At 34.2% G+C, this 23,340-nt stretch overlaps 1 protein-coding gene across 1 annotated transcript; it reads right to left on the bottom strand.

Moving 5' to 3' along the window:
* Positions 1-17,777: 17,777 nt before the first annotated feature.
* LOC145675298 (zinc finger BED domain-containing protein 4-like) lies at positions 17,778-19,225 on the bottom strand. The gene is made up of 2 exons (XM_081745686.1): positions 19,108-19,225; positions 17,778-18,661 (listed from the first exon to the last, which is right to left on the bottom strand). Exons 1-2 carry the CDS (start codon positions 19,223-19,225, stop codon positions 17,778-17,780), a joined length of 1,002 nt encoding a protein of 333 aa, XP_081601812.1.
* Positions 19,226-23,340: the final 4,115 nt, after the last annotated feature.

Here is a 23,340-nt window from a genome sequence, read left to right as displayed (position 1 = left end):
GTTATTTTTTCTTTCGATCTCCTTTTAGGACTTCTACCAGTACATTGATGTTCAATTTCCTAAGAAACGAAAATAAATTAGTACTCAAATTTGGGAACAATATTGACTGAACGTTGTTTCTCAAAAGTAAGAGGAATTGAATTTAGTAAAGGGAAGTTGAGAAAAAGAGTACACTTGGTATACATAGAAATGATGCTTTCAATTTTAAGAAATGTAATTTCATTCATACTCGCGGAGTACTCTTGCCCACTTCACATTTATTTCATTTCTCTCTCTCTCTGCTTTTTTATTTTTTAGAAAACGTTGGTTTTAAATATTTGAGAAAAAATATATTCTGAAAAAGTAATATTTTATTTTCTCATAATAAAATATTTTCTTGCAATAATAATAATAATAATAATAATAATAATAATAATAATAATAATAATAATAATAATAATAATAATAATAATAATAATAATAATAATAATAATGAACATCTTGAAATTTTAGAGCAGAATTTGGGATGATGATAAGTTTGCGTCTATAAAATATTTTTTCACAATACAACTTTCCTTTGGAAAGAAACGAAAGAAAGAAATTAGGAGCTTGTAAAATGTGTGATTTTATAGGTTATTACATTTATTATCCCTGATTTGAAGAGGAGCTTGTTTCCAAAATGTACTATATCACACTTGGGATTTTCTTCACGAAACAGAAAAAAATAATATGATCATTAAATTTTGCTGTAGAATAGTGGTTCAATTTCATTTAGGTAAAATATTTTATAATTTATTTTACTGATACATAATTCGGTGCATACATGTACTTAGTAATCTTTAATAAAATATTTTAAATTTTAGAAATTATGGATATAGTACATTTTGGGTTTATATGTGGATATGGTATGTTTTGGCACTAAGTAGAATTGATATAGTATGTTTTGGTACTAAATAGAATGAATATAGTGTCTTGAAACTAAAATTATAGAAGAGGGTAATGCAAGATTATATTTTAAAAATACTTTGTTACTAAACAGTACACTAAAACCATACACTGTGACATTAATTTTTATTACACGAGATAAATGCATAAAAGTTCACAATCTATTTGTGTCGTTTCCATGAATGTTCTGGTGGTGTTTAGTACAATAGTCCCACTCGTCTTGATCATTATATTCTTCTTCACTCGATAACCCTAGTAGCAAAGATAACCTGCAAACTGCTTGCTGTAAGCTTGAATTGCAAATCTGTCAAGCTTCCATCCAGCTTGATTGGAAAACGTGCAAGCATACCGCAAAGTGAATTCCAGTAGTGAAGTTACGTGGGAGCAACCTTGCATTCAATGTTCCAATCAAGCTTGACGCAAGCGTTTTTCAAGTCGTCAAGTCAATAGCTAATGAACGAACAGAGATGCTGTAACTCTCTGCGAAGGGTCTAAAGCATCGCTTGCAAATACAAAAAAAGGCAGATTGTATGAAAGCATGCATTTCAAGTGCAAGCGTAGAAACCCAGAAGCCACGCACGCGCCAACTGGCCGAGAACTTTCTTGCTACAAGGGAAGATTATGATATTTATTAAACTAGCTTCAAACAACAAACATATTTCTGAAACAACTCGAAAAGTGTAATGTTTGACTTAAACTAACGTTCAAAACTAGTTAAAAGCGAGCACTGCTAGCAATAGGAGTGACATCAACCATAAATACTAACAATAATGTTTACTGCGTGTTGTAAGGACGTTACTAAATGCAACATTGTCAAATGAAAGCATGAATCCTTTCAGTACAATTTACAAATGAAATACTGTCACATTTCCTACTCAGAATACTTAAAAAGGAGCCTAGAAGAACTGTTTGGCAGTTTTAGTTGGATATAGTACATTTTGAGATGAAAACGAAGACATAGGTATTAAGACAATACAGGATACAGTACATTATGGAATGAAGAAAGGATATAGTATGTTTTGAAAAATGCAATTGCTGGATATAGTACATATTGGAACAAATGTGTTTCTAAAGTTCGTTTTTAACATGGTTTCAGAGCGTTCTGATACAAATTCTCATCATATTTATACAGAAGTATCACTAATCTTTCTGTTCCCAATAACATTTTAAATTCTGAAAAGAATGGATATAGTATCTTTAGGAAACAAGCTTCTTTTTTATGCAAAATAAAATCAACGTAATGCCTCTTTTCATAAATATACTTAAATTGTATAAACAAGTAGGCCTACATTCATAAAAGTGTGTAGTTTAATATTAACTGAATAACTAAAACTCAAATAGACCGTCAATCGCCTGATACTCAGGAGGTCCTGGGATCGATTCGTGCGACCAAACATCCTGACTGGGGAGTCGGAGAATATCATTAATATCTACGCCCTGGCTACCACACTTATTATCCCGACCTAATCCGTAGACAACTATAGATCTAAAATAAATCAAAGAAGAAAAAGAAAAAGAAAAGAAAGAAACTAAAATGAACGCATCCACAGAAATCACCGACAAAATTTTCCATACTGATGTTTTCCATATGTTCGATTTTTCACTGGAACGTTTGTATGGTTCTTTCAATTAGAGCAAGACCTATTTACCCTAATCCTTTTCCCTTTGATAACTTATGCTGTAGAATGAGAAATTCTAAATATTGAAAATAGTAGGCACCAAGAAGGTTGCTTTCAGTCTGAGGTAAAACTAAGCCGAACCGTGTTTCCCTTCTGTGTACAGACCTGCTTCTCAAACAGAATAGTTTAAAACTGGTATTCTCAACCCATTCAAGATTGAAATAAAACCCACAAGTAATACCAAGTACGCTAGCACAATGAAATTTAACAATATTAATTAATAAAGACATATACTTTCAAAATATAAGATTAATCAGATTTTTATTTTGAATGTTACTTTGAATTTCAGTGATATTATACAGATGAAAGGCGCTTGTATCTACGCTCAAATAGCCCTCGTGATCGAGCTTTGTTCTTAAAATATTTCGTAACTGAAAATGCTTATTAGGATAGTTTGCGCCGAATATAGGCCCTAGCCTATGTGATTTAAAAGGAACACTCCACAGTACAGAATTTGGAAACCTTTTGTGCTTTCTGCAGCCCCAAATACTTTGTACTAGCTGAATACCCGTTCTTTGCACGGGCGTCCCAAATGCTTTGTACTAGCAAAATACCCGTTCTTTGCACGGGAAGTATAGTTTTATTTTGGACATAAAGGAGACCGTAACTGTCACCAATCAACTTAAGCACATAAAAACTATGAATTCGACACTAATATTGGCCATTTCAATTTTTTACATGTCGCCATCCTCCCCTTAGGGATATTAATAGAGGTTGAATTTGGGTTTAAACAGTATCAGAAGTATCACTGTTCATCTCTGGAACGTCATAAACTACGAATTTGATATTAATGTCGGTCATTTTATGTCTTCCCCTCCCCAAAGTTTCGCCGTCAGGTTGAAATGATAACCAGGCCCTAACCTAATCCACAATGAAAAATTGATGTTGATCGCTCGGGTGCTTCAACAGGTATTAGTTCACATAGTAACTTTCATTTCTATATACCTAGTAATTCGTATTTTACAGCAATTGTTTCAGCGTGAACGAGGACTAAATGTTTATCTTTTCCCGTTCAATACCAGCAGCCAGTTTAATATAATCTTCAATTAACTTGATTTTTAGTTAAGTTCAGATTGGATAGAAAAGGATGTTAAGTAACTTAATTTTCTTTAAAAACACGGGAACGTCCTTCAAACTCGAAGATTGTAAATTTCCAACTAAGTACTTTTAAGACAATCACACTTGACTCAGCTAAGACTCCTGAAGTGTGTGCAATTTGTGATAAATGATGCAGTAAATTTCTACTTGCAGTTGAAAGAAATCTTTCTAAGTGTAACCGAAATGAAAATTTAATTTGTTTCATGTCACAAGTTGTGTTTTATTCTGTCTGGAGTTGTTTATTAAGTTCTTTTAGAAACTGAAAGAGGACTACTGTGAAAACAATATTAATCTTGGGATCGTCATAAAATAATACATAGAAGCTTTCTGAAGATATATGTGCCTTGATTGCTTCGAACACTTTCCAGACCGTTGTAAAAGCCAAGACTTAACCAACGAATATCCACAAAACGATGAGTTCTGGATATGATGCTGATAAATCATGCAAGAAAATTTTTATCAATCGTTCGTTAAGAGGTCTTACAACAAGAAAGGTTTTTAATTTAGCAATGACATTAAAATGTTCTGAAATTTCATGAACATATTTTATTTGATTGGCTAGGTTTTCAATATGAATTAAGCAATGACAGTGAATAAAAGGAGAAAAACGTTTATCATGTTTCAAAGGACTGTCAAATCCTCTGTATTTACTCACCATATGTACCAATACGCACAAGCGTCGGTATATTAATGTCGTTTGTTAATTAAAAAATTGGTAATTTCTCTTTATATTCTTTCACCAGAAACTGGATCTGAGTCCATTAACACTGCTAGATGTAAATTATCCATAGTTTCTTGGTCATTGACAGATTACAGAAGTCCCTCTATTCGATCACCAATACCAACTATATTGATTTATGTTTCTTTTTTTATATTCGCTTTCATCAGACTAATGCCAGAATAATAATAACACCACAGATGCAGGTTACTACATCCCGATTCCTTTCCCTATATATTCGCGAAAGGACATAAGCTCTTCGACGTGCAAGTGGTTATGTGAGACCAAAGTTGCCTCATTTCTCCGATGCTTTAATTATACGTCAATTAGTGAATGAAGTTTTTGTGCGTATAGAAAATATTACCCCCTCCAATCACGTGTTTTACTACATCCTATAGTAACAGTAAACGATCTACTATTTTGGATGGGACACGGTGATCAGTAATACAGAGCTAAATTTTGGCGTATGACTTCCTAGTTCAATCTCCGCTTAAGTAAGTTTGTAGTGAACATCATGGCCGTTAGTTTCGCAAGGATGCTCCTGTTTCCTCCCATATTCTCATTTCACCAATTCTTAAACTGTCATTAACTTGCCTTAGTTAGCCGTTTCCCTTAGCCTAAAAGGCATAATTATGGGACGTTAAACAAATATTTCATTTTAAATTTTCATTTTTTACTATTCCGAATCTATAAATAAAACATATAATTATACACAGAATTCATTTTAATTTAAGTCAAACTAGCATCTATGGTGCATGCTGTGAAAAAGAAATGGTGAAAGCTAGCGCTTATGGCCATTTTAGTATATGAATTATCCTGTCATTCTCCTGGCGGTACTGAAGATAACCGAAGTCGAAATGAAAGGATCAGGATTTCAAAATAGACCTTCAGATCGGGAAGTAACGCTCTACCAATTCAGTTATGCCCGCTTGGTTGAAGCCTAGAATGCTTTAATAAGTCTTGAAGGATAAATGCTGAAATATAGTAGATCTATTTCACAAGTATTATTTCACCTCCTACGAAGGAAACCGAGCGGTCGTTGCTCAGTTGGTAGATTCCTGGTTTCACACTTGGGAGCACCTGGTTCAAATCTGGTCCGGACATTACGAATGGGGTATTCCAGGATTTTCCTTAGTCCCTCCAGTTGAATACCGGTACCTACAGTAAAATGGCACTGTCTTACCTCCCTCAACCCTTTTCCACGGCATAAACTATAGATGACAGTGTTTAAAATAAAGAATAAATTCAATTCGTACAAATGAGCTAATTTTTAAAAAATATAATCTCTGGAGCGCTCGTTAGCACTTTTTAGTACATACAGAGGTCAAATAGTTGTGAATATATGGGTTAGAATAATGAGTTGCAGTCTTGTGCCAAAACATGTTATCCTGCCTTTTCCCACTAAGATTTTTTAAATGACACCACTATTCACCAGAGCCTGAGGAATCACTTCCTCCATCAAAGGAGTCTACAGGAAAAGCGAGCTTGCAAACAGCCAAAGCCACTTCCAATTCTTAGCCGTGATCCGGGCAACAGAGGGACGGAGGTCATAGAGTATCAATTTCGTCTTGAGACCTCATAAGGATTAATAATATGACTTACCAGTTCCACGCTCCGTAAAATTTCTTTGGTAATTAATTTCGTCCCTTGATAATTGATAATTGCAGTGCCGTCAATGTGAAGGTCATTTTGAATGTAGCAATTTGAGCATAGTATGCAATGAAATACAGATGAACACAATTAGTCTCTCTAAGCTCTGTTTTCCTCCAAATTAAAATAACCTAATGCTTATGTACAAAGACTGATTGCATATATGTTATGAGGACGTGCTGCCAGGGTATACAATTTAGAAGGAAATAGTTTACACAAGTTGAAGCCTACTTCCTCTGACGACAGAAGATGAAAATGATTTGCAGAAATTATAATGAATGTTGTGTAAATGTGAATAATTATAATTCAATAGCATTTACTGACTTGAGGACTTGGACTACCTCTAATTTTAATATATAAGCGTTCTAATGAAAAGAAAAATGCACAAACCATTCCTTTTTTGAAATTGCATTGATTTTACACATTTTGTTCCCTGTAAACTTTAATTCTGTATTTGTATATGTTAAGGACCTAGTCAATACCTTAAATCAAATTGTTTCTTTATAAAGCGACAGAGTATACAGAAACAAATCATTGATTCAATAAACCTATAATTGTACTAGCTGAAATGCCCGTTCTTCTCATGGGAAGAAAACGTTTATGGGAAACGTCTTAATCACTTCCTTTTTAGAATACCATATCTATTTCAATGAAAGTGTAACCATAAATATAAAAATTATTTGTTTGGCATACATTGTAAAACACCCTACACTACAGATTATACCTTTAGTATAATTTAAATGATTAATAACCCGCTTTGAAGTTGGTACTAACTTCAAAATACTTCCAAAATACTTTAAACAGGTCAACATTTATCCGACACCGAAAACTATAATTTGACAAAATCTGTTATTTTTTTCATTTTACTATTCGCCTCTTCTACCACCTTGTGCCAATGAAGATGATATTAGACTTAAATAGCATAGTGAGCGCCACTGTTCATTTCAGCGTCCCCGAAAACTATCGATTTCACTTTAATATAAGTCAGTTTGCTTTAATTTTACATGTCAATCCTTTGAACTTCCACCCCTTGAGTGTCTTATGCAAGACTATTTTGTCTATTGTCATTGAAAGTCATTTGTCTACCAATTTTGGTTAAAATTGCTCCAGAAGTTTCACAGTCCTGCTAGAATATATATTTATACTGTACATACATCATTTCTGAACATACATAGATGTGCGAGCAACGATTTTGGCGCTTCCCTTGTAAATTCCCAATGCAGTTGAAATGCTCATTCATGCCTAAACTTGGGGTTAAATGTCATCACGATTGCAACCTAATACCTTGATGAACCCAACCTATAGATTCGACTCAAATCTGTCATTTGAGACATTTTATGTTTCACTCATTTTCACCTTGAACATAACGCTTCCAGGTAATTATCTATTTCAGCAACATCGCGAATAATGGATTCGACACTAAAGTAGACCGTTTTCAATTATGTTCACATATCAACCTCTTCTTACCATCCCAGGCGTACTAACGGGAGTTAAACATAGATTTAAATGGTATAGGGATTGTCGACAACAATTTTAGGGGCTTCAGAAACTATGAATTTGATACTAATAGGAGTCGTTTATTGTTATTTCTCCTCATATGCATCTGAGGAGTAGTAATCTATTTGAACTTAGACTTAAACGGCATCGAAAGTGTTATTCATCTCTATTACATTCCCGAAGCTTGGACTGTAAAATAATACCCGTCGTTATCGACCATTATGTGTGTTACTCTCCATCGATTCTCCTAGGTAAGACAGGTGTCTTACCCTTACTGGTGGCTGAACTCAAAGGTCACCAGAATTGCTACCTATCAATTTCGAAAGCTATAGAATAGATATTAACATCAGTCAGTTTCGATTATTTTTCCATTCACAATTTCACCCCTCCTCCAGGGTGCTAATAATGGCTAAAAGTGAACTTAAATAGCCTCTGGAGCGTCACTTTTTATCCAAGTGACCCGAGAAACTATAGATTCAACATTAACATCAGTAGTTTTCTTATCACTTTCATATCCCCTCGACTCCCCGTAGAAGGACTAAGTTGGTTATGCTATCACTATGGTGGACGTAAACGGCATTGCAAATGCAACAAATCGAAACTAATGATCAGCAACAATGCAGCTAATGATTCGACAATAATATCAGTTAATTTCGATCATTTTTATGTCTCTCCTAGGAGTGATAGAGTATGCCCTCTTCCGACATCAGAACATTCACTTAGAGAGCACCAAAACTGTTACCATTCAACTTATGGATGCATAAAAGAATGGATTCGACACCAATATATTTTATTTTCAATTATGTTTATATGTCACAGCCCTCCACGAAGGAATGCTAATGAATTTCGATTTGGACTCCATCGTAAGTGTTCATCTCAACGGCTCCGAAAAATATAGATTCGACACCAATATCGACAGTTTTCATTTGTTTATACGTCAGTCATCCTACTGAAATTGCACTTCCATTTAAATAGGACGCACAATTGGAAAACGACGATTAGGAAGACCTAGGCGCAGATGGGAGTAGAATATTAAAACGATCTCCCAGAAATAGAAATACAAAGTAGAAACTGAAACCAGTTCGCTTGGGATAGAAGTCAATGAAAGCTTTTGTGAACTCGGTATTGAATCTTCGAATTCCATAGAGTACATAGTTAGTTAGTTTACTCCTGCTACTCCCCTATGTGTGCTACGGGATTTTACTTTCACTGGAAGATGTACTTGGACAATAGGTTCATGGGAACTGTTACCAATGGACTCCAAAAACAATGCATTCACCACTAATATTCGTTTCCGATCATTTATATTTATCTCCCTTCCCACTCCCCCAAGGTATGTACGGGGGTCTAACCGCGGGAGTACTTTCCTCCATACTGTAAGTACTATATGTATCAAGCTTGGTTGAAACTGCTCTAAAGCTTCCAAAATTATGCTGGAGGTACACACACACACACACACACACACACACACACACACACAAACATCACCACACACCCCACACACATACGTACATTTATACATACATTTATATATATATACATATATAACGATAAATCATGAAAAGGCAAGGAAAATTGTTTTTTTTTCTGTGCAGCAGGACTGCCATCAATGTGACTGTGTACTAGCACACATTGAAGTCGACTTCCTTCTCTAGAAAACTGAGTGCCAAATTTGGCAACGTTGCAGGACGTCAAAACGGTGGTTTTCCTATCAAGTATATTATCACTGGACGCCGAATGACGGTGTATATGCACCGGAAGCCAAATTGTAGAAGTTTTAAAAGGAAGTCAAAATGATAGAATTGTGTATAGAGGAAAAAATTATTTTCTTTTGGAGTATACTTATGAGTTTCGTGATGTACATAGTTGATTAACAGTATATACTCCAAACGGTATAGAGCTAAACATGATATATCAAGTACAGTACTGCATTAAAAAGGGACGTCAAATGACGTTGTTTTGAAAGGATAGAATTATATATATATATATATATATATATATATATATATATATATATATATATATATATATATATATATATATATATATAAACAATTTAATTTATTAGACAGTACATATTACGTGGATATGTTACTTCAAGTTATCGGGTAAAGAGAAAGATAAAATGCTGTATATGTTGGTTTGAGTTGGCTTCCGCCAAGTAAATCATTTTTTTTTTAAATATAAGAATGCTTTGCACTTTGAAAAAATCAAAGTGTAATACAGTATCCATTAATGAACGAACCCTTTTATTAACCAACAAATAAGAGTTGAAATGACGGAGGCAAGTACAGTTGGAACGAAGTTTGACAGAGATATTGCCTTTCACTAACTTCTACAGGGTTTTCAAACCAACACCGACAACGTTTGGGAGATGACTCCTGACACCAAGATGAGACGAATAGTAGACCAACCTGGGTGTACAAATGCTTCCTTTCGGAGTTATATGCTGCCGAAAACGAAAAAAATGAATTTAAAGGTCCATAGCTCCTAAACTATGGGACGTCCTGTAGTCGGGTCAAGACTTCACTTAGGAACTAATATGTGGCCTATCCAAATATCCTGGGTTCACAAATATCCAAAATGTTTCAGAATCCTGGGACATTTCCGCAACAATTTTTATAGAGGTAATTGGTGAGTACTTGAACTTATATGCCTGTAGCCAAACTCCCTCGATAAAAATTATTGGTTGAGTACCTTAGGATTCTGAAACATGCATTTTTGCATAGGGTACATATTAGTGCCTAAGTAAAGTCTTGACCCGACAACGGTACGTCCCATAGTTTAGGACCTATGGACCCTTAAAGTTCATTTTTTCATGTTTTCGGTAGCCTATAACTCTGAAAGGAAGCATTTGTGCACACCAGTTGATCTATACTTTTTGTCTCATCTTGGTATCAGGAATCACCTCCCAAACGTTATCGATGTTGTTTTGAAACACCCTATATATTTATAAGAAACACCAAAAAAGTATTTCACCGAAGATGACATTTTCGTAGTAGCTAGTAGGCAGGAAACTTAATTATATTCGCTTTGCAGATGCTATGGCAAATAAAGTAGTGATGGTACCGAGACCAAGACTTTTATATACCGAGACGAGACAGAGACCGAGATAGACCTCTATAAATCGAGACGAGACTTAGGTCAGTCTCGAAAAATCGGTCTCGTCTCGAATATTGATAGCTATTAAAATTGCTTTTACTCAAAATTTGTTTCGTTGCTGCTAGATAATATGGGAAAAGTTGACTCATGTACAGTAGCGTATTTTAGGAGTGGTTATCGGACTCAACCACCTCCCGAAAAAAATTTGTGATAATTTCTTCGCATTACACTTACAACACAAATATTTTTACCCGTTCCTCAAGCCTCTCTCTCGAAACAAAATCCACCGCTGATGTAAATAGCCTCTCTCCCTCTTTCTCTCTCTCTATCTATCTATCTATCTATGTATATATATATATATATATATTGTAACGTGTGTACGTTCCAAGTTTAAAAAAAAAAAAGAAAGAAAATGAAATGCAATAAATCATGGACTTAAAATAATAAAAGAAACAGAAATGGAAAATAATGAAAAATCTAAGGACATTCAAGTTACATTGAAATGGTCGTTTATATGAAAATTTAAAAAAATATTCTTTTTTTACTTTTAAAGATTGTGAAAATAGCTTCTTTTGCTGAGTTGTTTCTTCGAAGTAAAGGTGTGTTGTAAACAACTGCTCTGGAGGCAATGAAGTGTACGCGTGATGACATAGTGTCGGTTGCGCTGATCTGGCCTTGGTGGGTGGGCGGAGTCTTCCCTCCCTACCAGGCTTCGTTCATGCGAGCGAGCGACGGCTGAGTCATTACGCATGGAAAAACATAGAAGTGAAGTTGTCTTCTCGGCTGCATTTGTGCCTCTAGTGCGAATTGTGTGATATTGAGTTTAAAGGGATTTGACTTTACGAGTTAAAAAGTTTCTATTACGGAATCTATAATATTAATTTTGATACTAAATCGGAGGTTAATTGTCTTTAATATGCTTAAATCAGATGGGTTAGTTTCCTAGCTTAAATAATTCGTGACTGAAAGTAAAAAAAAAAGACTGTGATTCAATGTTCTTACTACATTAGTGGGTTTTAAAAAAAAAGATAGGAATAAAAATTTAGTAGTGAATATCCATTTAATATGTGAGTTAAATACACTAAAATTAGCTGGTAATTTAATTTATGTAGGAGAATTGTGCCTAATTGGAGTACTCGGGAGGGGAGTTCAGACCCTTTGACCAAACTAAAACTAGCTTGTAAAATTCGGTTAAAACAGATAGTTATGTCGCTTTGTCACTTAACTAACTACAGTAGATAACCTGTTTGATTATCATAAATTTAACTTTAAGCAGCAGTAATTTTGTTTAGAATTGATAAAATTGTGTTGAATTATTGTAGTAATACTCAGTCTAATGCCGGTTATAAAACTTATAATTTCAAGAATTAATTGATCTTTATAAAATGGTTTGAATTAATACCTGAATTTAAAGTGTATAATATTCTATTGCAGTAAAATTAAGTAATTAAAATCCGGAAGTTTGAAGTAAATTATAAAGGGAGAGCTCTGAACTGTAGCTATACTTCCTAGCTTAAAGTTTCAAATATTTTTTTTAAAAATCTAATTAACTTTCTGACTCTAGAATGAGCTTGTAATTAAATCGTGAATTTATGCAATTAGTATTCTGTTGGGGAAAATTGGGACTCATTTATTTTTGTATGGCAGTTGGTTTTTAAGTAGAGAAAGTCAAATTCCAATCCATGGTGGTGATGTGGAGTCTCTGGATAAAGGCGTAAGAATGTTTTTTATATTAGATATTTGAATCTGGTGAGTATTACAGAGTATTTAATATTACTGGTTACGGTTGAGTAGAGTAGTGGTAGAGTAAGTTTTGGTAGAATTTCATCTTACTCATTACCCAATTGCGTTAATAGTATTAAAAGTAAACGTAATAGATTGCTGTCTGGTTGAAATAAGTAAAATATAAATTAAAATAAACTAAAACCGATTAGAGTCAAATCATCAATCTCATTTTTCGGGTGATTAGAATATAGATTACGGAAGAATTAAAATTGGACTCACAAAAAATTATACTTTATTCCTTCTAGAGCAGTCTGTAGTGTTTTTCAAGAAGTTATTGTAATTAAAGATTTGATGATATTAAGCTTGCTTCAATCCAGAGTTACGACCATTTTCAATTTTTTTTATCTGTGATAATTTCCTTAAATTATTAAATTTAAGAGATATATTTAGTTAATTTTCAACGAAAAGTTTTGATTGGAATTTTTGTATATAGAGGTCTCAATAATTATTAAAAGTCTTGAATTGAAAATAAAATTTTATTTCTACCTGAATAATTCAATCAGTGTTTGAAAGAAACGGGTAATGTTAAATGGAAGAGGCAGAATAGTTTATTTTTGTGGGGGTTTACAGGTGCAGCTGAGAGGTACTGCTTCGGCTGAAGTCACTCGCACTTTAAATAATCCAACCAAAGAATTTCTTTTTTTGCTTTATTGCGAATTATGGTTGTAGTAAAGTGTGATAGCGATAATTGTGACAATATATATATATATATATATATATATATATATATATATATATATATATATACCTCAATACCGTGACCACCGCCTTTACTTGTTTCCGCCATTCTTTCCTAATGCAAGCGTTGCTTGCATTGTTTGTCATCAACATTTCTACTGGAATGAGATGTTTCATTTTGGCAAGTACATCGCTTTTTCTTGGAAATTTGTTGCCGAAGACTGACGCATGGTTGAGTGCTGGGGAGGGATGAATTCATGCCTTTCGCTGTTGTTCTATCAACACTACGAGGAGATTTCACTCACAGAGCTTATGAATAAATGGAGGGAGAGGAGGGAAGGTTACCTATGAGATGATCACTAATACTAGAGTTTTGGGACTGTGTTTGTTGTTTGTCTGGCAAGTCGGCAGCTGTACATTCAGAAAAGTTCGCTTTCTCCTAAGGAGACCCCTATTTCTTGAATTCTGCCCCAGGCGTCACATTTGCGCTTGTTCGTTGCACACCACCATCTGGAAGGCAGTGTTGAGGGGGGGAAGGGGTTGTTTCGTTATTTCCCAGTTCTTCTAAAGTGATCTTTTATAATTAACATACAGATATTTGAAATTAAGTTAGCAAGTTTTCCATCCTTATTTTCTTCTTGCATGTAGTGGTGGGTCGCGGACATAACCTCACCGAACATAAGTTCACCTATATTAATGCAAAAGCGGACAAAAGTTAACCGGACATAAGCTCACTGTAAATATTCCGGTACATCATGTCTATATTAATTTTAGAAATATATCTCGATATTGATTTTAGGTTATGGCGGTACATCATCATACGCCATAACCTTTCTTACGACCCGGTTAGAAGAGAAGCATTGTACGACATTCTTACATAATTTGAAACACCGAAGAAGCTAATTAGATTAATTAAGATATGTTTAAATGAATAACAAAGTAAAGTCCGGGTAGGAAAATTTATATCCACGAGCTTTCACGTCGAGAATGGCCTGAAACAAGGAGATGCGTTGTCGCCATTATTATTCAACTTTGCAAGATAGCAACCAGGGCCTAGAGTTAAATGGGATTCACCAGGTTATGGCGTGTGATGACGTAAATTTAATAGGGGATAATAGGAAAACAGTAGAAGGAAATGCAGAGGTCTTATTAAACGCTTACAGGGTCATGGGTTTAAAAGTAAATGCAGAGAAAACTAAATACATGGAAGTTCGTCAGGATCGTAATACGGCAACTCATGGATGCGTAAAAATATGGAATAATACTTTTGATAAAGTGAACACTTTCAAATATCTGGAATCAATATTAACAGACGAAAACCATTTTCACGAATAAATTAAATGTCGATTAAAAGCAGGGAATTCGTGTTATTATTCAGATCAAAATCTCTTGTCGTCGCGAATTCTGTATATATTACTTTGGGTAATGGGCAAATAGAGGCGCGAAAATTGAATTTGGAATAAACATTATCGTCTATTCGTTGATATTTTAAATATAAAAGCCTAATAAGAGGCTGCTTATCACATAAGACAGATGATCGAGTGGTAAACGCAGTTGTACTGCATGCGAAAGGTTTTGGGATCGAACTCTATTCCCCGCATACGATTTGCTCGTGAAGATAAATAAACCCAATCGTTTAGAGGTTCTAGTAAAATCTGAAAACTTGACTAGACAATCACGACAGCTCGTCAAACTGAACGAAACGCAGTCTTGAGAATTTCCACTGTTAAATCCAAACGATGTGAAGCGCTTAGATGGGAATTGCAAGCTACTACTAGAAAAGTCCTACTACGTTGAACATCGGTTCAATGGAAAATACGAATTTTTCATTGCTCAAGAAACCAACGATGCAAATTATGGTGATTATAACCAGAAAATAGAACACATGTAGGTTTATTTGCAAACAAAAACTTAAAATATTGTATTGTGCAAGTTCCGTCAACGATCCAGGTAAACCTCACCAATAAATAAATAAATAAATAAATAAGTAAATAAATAAATAAAATAAAAAATACGGTGAGTTTCGCTAAATCTGAGGTAAACTTTTAAGGTTACACAGATGTAATTTGAACCTCTCATTTAAAATAAACAAATACGTATTTCAGCGTTCTTTGATTTTAGCTACGTAGAAGGGATTAAAAAAAGTCAGAATGGTTTTCCCTCCATACGTGGTGTCATGGAGCCATTTGCTAGTATCTTCATCCTTCTTTGTGCGTTTAAATTTGCTGCTCGTATTATCTCTTAACCTACATGCTCTTAAACAAGTAGAAAGAAAGTACGAAATAAATTACAAAACTATTTAGAAGCTTCAAAACCGGTTTTATTTGTCTGCAAATTGTGGAGTTTTGTGTTGAAAGATACAAAAGTTGTATTATTTTGTTTTTAAATGTTTATATATACTGTTGGTACACTTTAGAAGTTTATTAGGAAGATACATACGTAATAGATATATACTTCAATTCAAACTTTCTACATCTAGAATCAAAGCAAGATAAAAGAACACGCGTTGACATTGACCAAATTTATGAACTCCAAATACATCAAGATTCTAGAACTCGAAATACATCAAGTTTCTAGAACTCGAAATACATCAAGTTTCTAGAACTCGAAATACATCAAGTTTCTAGAACTCGAAATACATCAAGTTTCTTCACTACAAAGCAATGAAGTTGTTATTTCATTTTATGAAAAAGTTTCTTTCTAAATATTAATGCTGTGCTATGTAATTAGTTATTTTATTTTCAAAAATACTTCACACGGAAAAAAATACACTACAAGAAATTGATAATTATACACAAGTTGTGTCCAGCAACCAGATTTCTTAATAAATTTTACAATCACTCACGAAGATACAATATGAAGCTCTGTAAGTCATTTTTAGACAACTGAGCTTTTGTCCTAAAAATGCACTGATAATGAAAACAAGAACTGCTTCTTTACATATACAAATGTTTTTGTTTGCATGCAAATTTATGATCACAACCTGGGAATGTCATTATTTGAAATAATGTATAAATTACATAAACTTACCAAAATTCACCAAAAGAGAAAACTGAAATACATCTCACAGATTCATGGATATATCATACCTTTATTCTTCTCAACGACATTAGATCAAAAATAGCAAAAGTGCCTCTCCTCTGTTACAAGTTTCAATAACAATGTAACATTACTAATATTACTCTTATCTTACTTCATTATCCACTAACGTACCTTATATGCGAAGAAATAATAAAGCCCTGTGCAAATATTTCACAGGCATCACATACATCAATAGAACCAAGGACTACATTTCTGTTTACTTACGCAGCGAAAAAAAAAGTGCTGCAGTTCTCACCCTGAGCTTAAACCAAAGTTTGAGATATAAGCTCCCTAAACTTATATTAATATCTGCAGGTGAAGCATTTGCCATCCGCCAATACTAGTCAAACAAAAACAGATACAAACTGCATGTATATGCATTGATTCATTGAGATTGAAAGCGTTAGAAACAGCTAATTGAAATAAGAAAACGTTTTGGATGGATATTATTATTTATTATGGGTTTAATTTGTACTTTATGAAAATTACCGTATTCGTTCTGTATTTTATACATACTCTGTCCCATGTAAACTTAAAATTCAATGCAGAAATCGACGAAATTTCTCGATCTGCGACACTGTTTAAGTAGCATCAATCAAACTACATGCTTCAAATTCCCATATTTTGCGAAAGTTATAAGTTAACGGACAGTTGTAGTTTTTTTTAATGAGACAAGTTCAAAAATGTTTAGTAACATTCAATTGGAAAATAATAGAATGTTATCAAAAACTAAAGAAAGATATCAAATAATTATATTCATTCACCTAAAATTGAATACTTTACTTACGCCAGTAACTAAACCTACATAAAATAAACCCTAAGGACAACGACTTTTATTAGATAAACACTAGTGAATTCTATTAATTCAAAACAAGAAAAGAAACGTAAGAACATATGCCAAAAGGAAACTTAAAATGGTATTGATTGATATAGCTTAAGAAACACTATCAAACTTTCACTAAACATAAATTTTACGAGTTGAGTTTGATTGTGAAATCGTGTTTACATATTGCATTTTAAGCGTTCGAAGCATTTTTTAATTTAAAATTTAATTCACCAGTGCAACTTGTGCCAACCTATTGCGGTTTGCAAGCGAGTTGTTAGATTTTTTTTCAAAAGTATTAATATATCTGCATTTTCAGGGAGAAGTCTAGATCTACTGGCAGTAACGATATTACTAGCAAGTGAAAATACTCGTTCAGATTCGACTGAAGTTGCTGAAATCACCATGAATTTTTTAGCAAGATATGCTAATTTTTGAAGTCGATGTTCGTTAAGTTTCCACCATTCAAGGCTGTTGCCACTATGCGAAAGACACTGATCTGATTTATAAAGAGTAAGCTCATCTGTTACATTAGGACTTTTTGAACACGATGGAAATATTCCAAGCAAATAGTCTAATGCTGATTGCCCACCGGACGATTGCTGTGATAAATCATCTTCTGATCCTTCAGATTCTACGAGCATATCATGAACCAATCTATGGATCTTTGTTTGTATTTTAAAATTCAGAAATGGTAATGATTCGTACTTTGGGTCGAAGAATGTTGCTAAGAGGTAACATTTCAGAACACTATTTGACAAAATTCTGATGATTCAGAATCGCATAATGCTTCGAGCTGAAGACGCTTTCCTAAGTCAACTGATATTGAAGATTTCAAGTTCTTAACAATTTCAGAATCTGAAGGACATTCCTTCAGGTGGTTAGAAATAAGACCATAGCCTAATGGTAAAGCAAAAGAAATGAAACACTTTTGATCACATATAACTGTTGTAGCCATTTGCAGTGGCTTCAGTACTCGAACGATATCTTCCATGATTTGCCACTTGTCTTCAGTTAATTGTAAATTCCTTGCATCCATAGGTTTAGTGACATTTCTATCAGAGAAATCTGCAATTATTGCTTCTCTTTGTTCCAGCAACCGTTCGATCATCGAATATACACTGTTCCAGCGAGTCTTTGTATATTGAATTAGGCGATGCTTTGGTAACTTCAGAATTTCTTGTTTCTTTTCAAGCGCGACTGAAGCAGTGGTGCAGTGTTTGAAGTGCCCTACCACTTTGCTACAGATTAAAATTATATTTGTTACCTCGCTTTTCTCTAAACTGGTTAGTATGGATCGCTGCAATGTATGTGCCAAACATGATACATTGTAAACCGGCAACAAACGTCCAGCATTAATCTTATTCGATGCATTGTCGTGAACTAATGCAACTACTTTGTCTTTGATGCACCATTCCTCCATACACAGTTTAATATTATTAGCTACATTTTCAGTTGTATGTCGTTCTTCTAGTTCAATTGTCTTGAGAACAAAATCTTCTGTACAGAAGTTCTTATACAGAGCATGACATGTCACTGTAATGTAAGAATCTGTTGCTCGAGACGTCCATATATCTGTCGTTAAAGCAACTACTTCTGCTTCCTGTAGCCTCTGTTGTACTTGCTCTTTCAGTTCAGAATAAAAAAAATGCAAGCGTCTCCATAGTGTCCGCCATTTTTAAGATACTTTACTATTGATCTTTGTTCATACGTTCGCTTTTTATTGTGTGTTTGAGGAACTCTAATTACATCATCACGCGTTTCGTCATTGGAGACAGTTTCACAGCAAACTTTCACAGTAGTATCTTCTGACATATTTGTGGCCTCAACACAGTCTGATGGTCCAGGAGAATCTTCAGAACAATCCGAATAGGAAGCTTCCACATGACACAATATTATGTTTAAGCAAAATCACAATGTAATTCTATGAACAAATTAAATATAAACTTATTTTATAGACAAAAGCAAAGAAATTATAAATATAAGCATTGAAACTTGTTTCAGTGTATTACTATTTGAATCATTAAGCCTCTAAGTGGGTATGCATGCAACAGTTGTTCTGACAAACTTACCTGAGGAGATTTGTTCGTACTTCCGCTGTCTTGAAAGTAGGGTGGTGGGAAACTGGATGGCGTTCTGGTCACCAGCATCCTTGTAGTAAGTTATCAGAGAAGGAAAAATATCTTCCATAGAAAAAGAGATTCCATTCCATCTCGCCTAACGATTTATCAGTCACTGATATCTCCAAGAAAAGAATGTCAGCTATTTTAGGTGAGATGGGAATTCACATCTTGCCTAATCCCATCTTGCCTAAAATGGCGGTAAGATACAAGGAGGGAATTTCTGCACTAAGGAGAGAATTTCTCTACTAGCATTTTAACCAGATATTTTAATCAATATTTTCAATTTCTGTCAACTACAATATAAATAATCAATAAGTACTATACAACAAGAAGGCATAGGGGAGGGGGACGATGAAGTGGATGTAGTTCACTTTTGATTGTTTTTGGGAAATCTGGAAGGTGCTTTGCAGACAGGAGCTAATCAGAAACAGGATAGAAATATACAGGATAGAAATATACAGTGTTTCAAAACAACACTGACAATGTTTGGGAGCAGATTCCTGACACCAAGATAAGACAAAAAGTACAGACCAACCTGGGTGTACAAATACTTCCTTTCGGTACTATGACCAGCCAAAAATCTGTCGGAAGATGCAAAAAGAAAAGCCATAACTCGAGAACAAAACGTCGGATCGAAGTTGGGGGAAAGGGAATGTTTATTATTTTTAGCCGTAGTTTCCATTAATACACAACTCGATGTGGTACAGGGTGGGAGCAAGGGTCACCCCAAAGAAATTGAAGAAATCCTGGGATATTTTATTAAACGTTGAGTATAATGACATACGATTAACCCTTAAGTACTATGGACGAAAATAATCACGTAACTACTATGGAACGGTCTGTCAGACCGCACTGTTGTTTCACATTTTCTGAATATTAGTTACATTGTATATTTTTTTAAATGATATCCTACATATCTTAGTTGCTTATAGAAAAGTAAAACATAGTAATTTCACGATGTAAAAAAAGCTTTATATTTTTAAAACAATGAGAAAGAAAACATAGTCAAAATTTGCAACAATGCTTTCATTGTTATTCTAAAATTGTAATTGTTGAAATATTCAATTTTTTCTCCGTTTCTATGTAGTCAAAATAACACTAATTTAAAATACACTGTTCTTATAGATGCACTCCGAATAAGAAATATAGTAAAAACGGAGAAAAACCATGGAATTTTAGCTTTTTTAAACTTACAGGAAGGTACTGTTATAGTTGTACTCATACATTTTTTTGTAGTGAAATGATAATGAATAAACTTATTTTTAGTTCTTATATGATGGAGAAAGTAAACAAAATACGTTTTGTCAGTAAAGAAAGTACCGCACTAACTTTTCTGACAGCATGCACTTATATCTGTTTTATTCTACACTACAAGGAAATCGGTACCCCACACCGCTTGCACGAATATCTTTGCTTTCCGCTTACAACTCAGTGAAGAGTGGACTATGTTTTCCTCTTCAACTTCTTGTGCGCGATGGTGAGAAACTCTCTTTCAAATTGTAGTATGGTATTGATTGAAAAACTCAGCTTCCATGACAGATGTCCGATGAACAATTTACGTTCTATGTGAGGCCAAACAAGTCCTTTTGCCAATGCTTTCATGAAATCAAGTCCTGTCATCACTGAGGACGTAGCGTAGACTTGATGCAAGACATACGCATTGACACCACACGCAACATCCACCAGCATAAAGAAAATTGTCAATGGCTATCGTCTTGTTCGACGACTTGATGTGTAATCTGTACATTTTTGTCTAGAGTATCTACTCCGCCTTTACTCATGTTATAAAATGTGATTATTTCAGGTTTTCCAGTCTCTGAGTCATTAATTGATGTGTGGTGCAAGAGGTGCCACACGGTAAGACACAAAACTGCTAATAATCAGTAGATAACGAAAGACAACTGATCAGCAAAATACTCACGTAACTACTATAGTACGTCTGTGAGACCGCTCGACCCTTCCAGCGCCGCGCACAGGGGATCAATTACAACACGAACTTCACAATACGTAACTATTTGCTAGACAGGAAGGTAGACGAAGAGATCCACTTGTAGTAGTGAAACTGTGGGAAATATAATGATATGAAAAGTCGCAGCGGTCTGAGAGACGGTCCATAGTACTTACGGGTTAAACTAACTAAAACTAAAGACGATGTTTCAACTAACAAAAGTCTTAGAACGTGGTTCAAATACAAGAACCTCGTTAGAATTCGAAAAAGGAAAGATAAGTATATTTGATTGATCTACTTTGTCTCAGTACAGAATTGGCTATCAAGGAAGAACTGAAATTATATGAAATCCAAAACGTTTAAATATTATGCCTTCTAGGCTAATGAAGACAGAGAAATCACTCACGGCTATGTGGGTAGCATACGGGACTTTGGCATAGGACACCTGGCTCCGATTCCCGGCAGGAACGCAAGCGGTTTGAATCTCACGTTAATTCGTAGCTCCATGGCTCATATAACTTTGCTACCGAAGGAATGCTAAACTCAAATCCGATCCAATAATACAGACAGGTAATAGATGGAAGCTAATTATTGGAAAATAATTCGTAAAATGAGAATATAAGTGAATTCAGATAATCCCGAGAAGACTCACTGGTACAATGGTATCCACCACGAACTTTTATAACCTGGGATCGAACGAGGTCCATCTCGCACCAGAAGTAAGCGCTCTATCACTATGCCATCGTGACCCTACTTTGGAGAAAGCACTATGATTCTGACCGAAGTATCGGTCTAGAAAATATTGTGTGTGATAAACCAATATAACTTACTAGAAGTACAAACAGTCAGAATGTGGAACTTCTTTCGTTCGGGTCGAATGATTTTCGATAAGTACCACGCATATGATAAATAATACAAAATAGCAGCAACGTGAGAACAGAAGCCAACAGTTCTGTTCACGAAAACCGAAATTGTTCCAATATTGGACGGAAACAGTGATGAGGATTAATTTCTTTCTATTCATTCTTTATTTGATCATATTAAACACACGTATACAGTAATACCATCAAAACAAACTAAACACATGACTAGGTATTAACAACAGGCATATTATTAACAGCGAAGGATTTTCACGAGTTTTATTTCTCCGTCCTGAGATGGAGTTAGCATCGCAGTCGGTCTTGCCTACACTCGCAAAAGCATGTGTGAAAAAGTTTGTTGTTTAATTCGATGTTGCCATCTCAATAATGAAAAAGTGTTAAATACAGTCAAATCAGTTTGACGAATAATGAACATAAAGAACATAATTGTTTTATATATATAGAATTCTTTTGTATATTTATAGATGCGTTTTTTGTGTATTGGTAAAATAAGTCATACTTTTCGTCTAATAATAAGAAAACAGTCTATAACATGTCATGAAATCTCAAACGCCCTAGAGAAAAGGAAGAAGTGAAATGATTACTTGTTCTGTATTGCTTGGTATATAATGTGTTTCTATGGAGTATCTGATACGTTTTTATTATTATTATTATTATTATTATTATTATTATTATTATTATTTCTCTGTGCACGAAAACGCATACCAATGAGCGCAATATCACGCTAATATACTTACGTTATTTTTATTTTTGTAAGTAACTCTTTAACTTCTTCCTTCTGTTTCCAATATTTATATATTTTCAACCTACAAGTCTTTTCTTCTGTTACGAAATAAAATACTAATGTATTTAAAAACATATTTTGTTCGATTTAGAGATGGAAATTGTACAGTAATTTGGCTGTCCACAGATGTACATCCAAATCCGATTACCGTACGGAAAAGTGCGATAATTTTAAATCTTGAGTTCTTATTCATCAATATAGTCCTAAAAACTATTACTGTTTGTAATAAATCAGTAATACTACTTTTTAAAGAAGGAAAACGTTCCGTTTAGCTGATTTTGAGAAAACAAGAAAACACTAGTAAGCCGAGTAACAAAGTTTAAAATGGCGGGGGAAACCTATTTTATTACGCTTCCCTAACAGATAGATAAAGGGAATAAAGAATATGTTTACATCTCCCATGACTGCAATATTACATAGCATTATTTATTCTTTTAATCATGTTTAATTATACATTATGTTTGGAGGGTTCATTTCACTTATACGGTACAAAGAAAATCTATATAGTAACTACTTTATGAACAAAAAGATTCTACCGAAGGCGGACCGTAGTCAATCAGCGCCGACAA

Source organism: Thermobia domestica, chromosome 18 (assembly GCF_964235325.1).
Source record: "Thermobia domestica chromosome 18, izTheDome1.hap1.1, whole genome shotgun sequence".
NCBI classification, from domain to species: Eukaryota; Metazoa; Arthropoda; class Insecta; order Zygentoma; family Lepismatidae; genus Thermobia; species Thermobia domestica.
Note: the sequence above shows the minus strand (reverse complement) of the source record. Positions and strands in the feature narration are given on the sequence as shown.

What these genes read in the sequence shown, in the direction of transcription:
- LOC145675298 (XM_081745686.1), bottom strand. Translation starts at nt 19,225, where the DNA reads ATGGAAGATATTTTTCCTTCTCTGATAACTTACTACAAGGATGCTGGT. An exon ending in GTACGAACAAATCTCCTCAG is followed by an intron (nt 18,662 to 19,107) that starts GTAAGTTTGTCA and finishes CTGAACTGAAAG; the next exon opens with AGCAAGTACAACAGAGGCTA.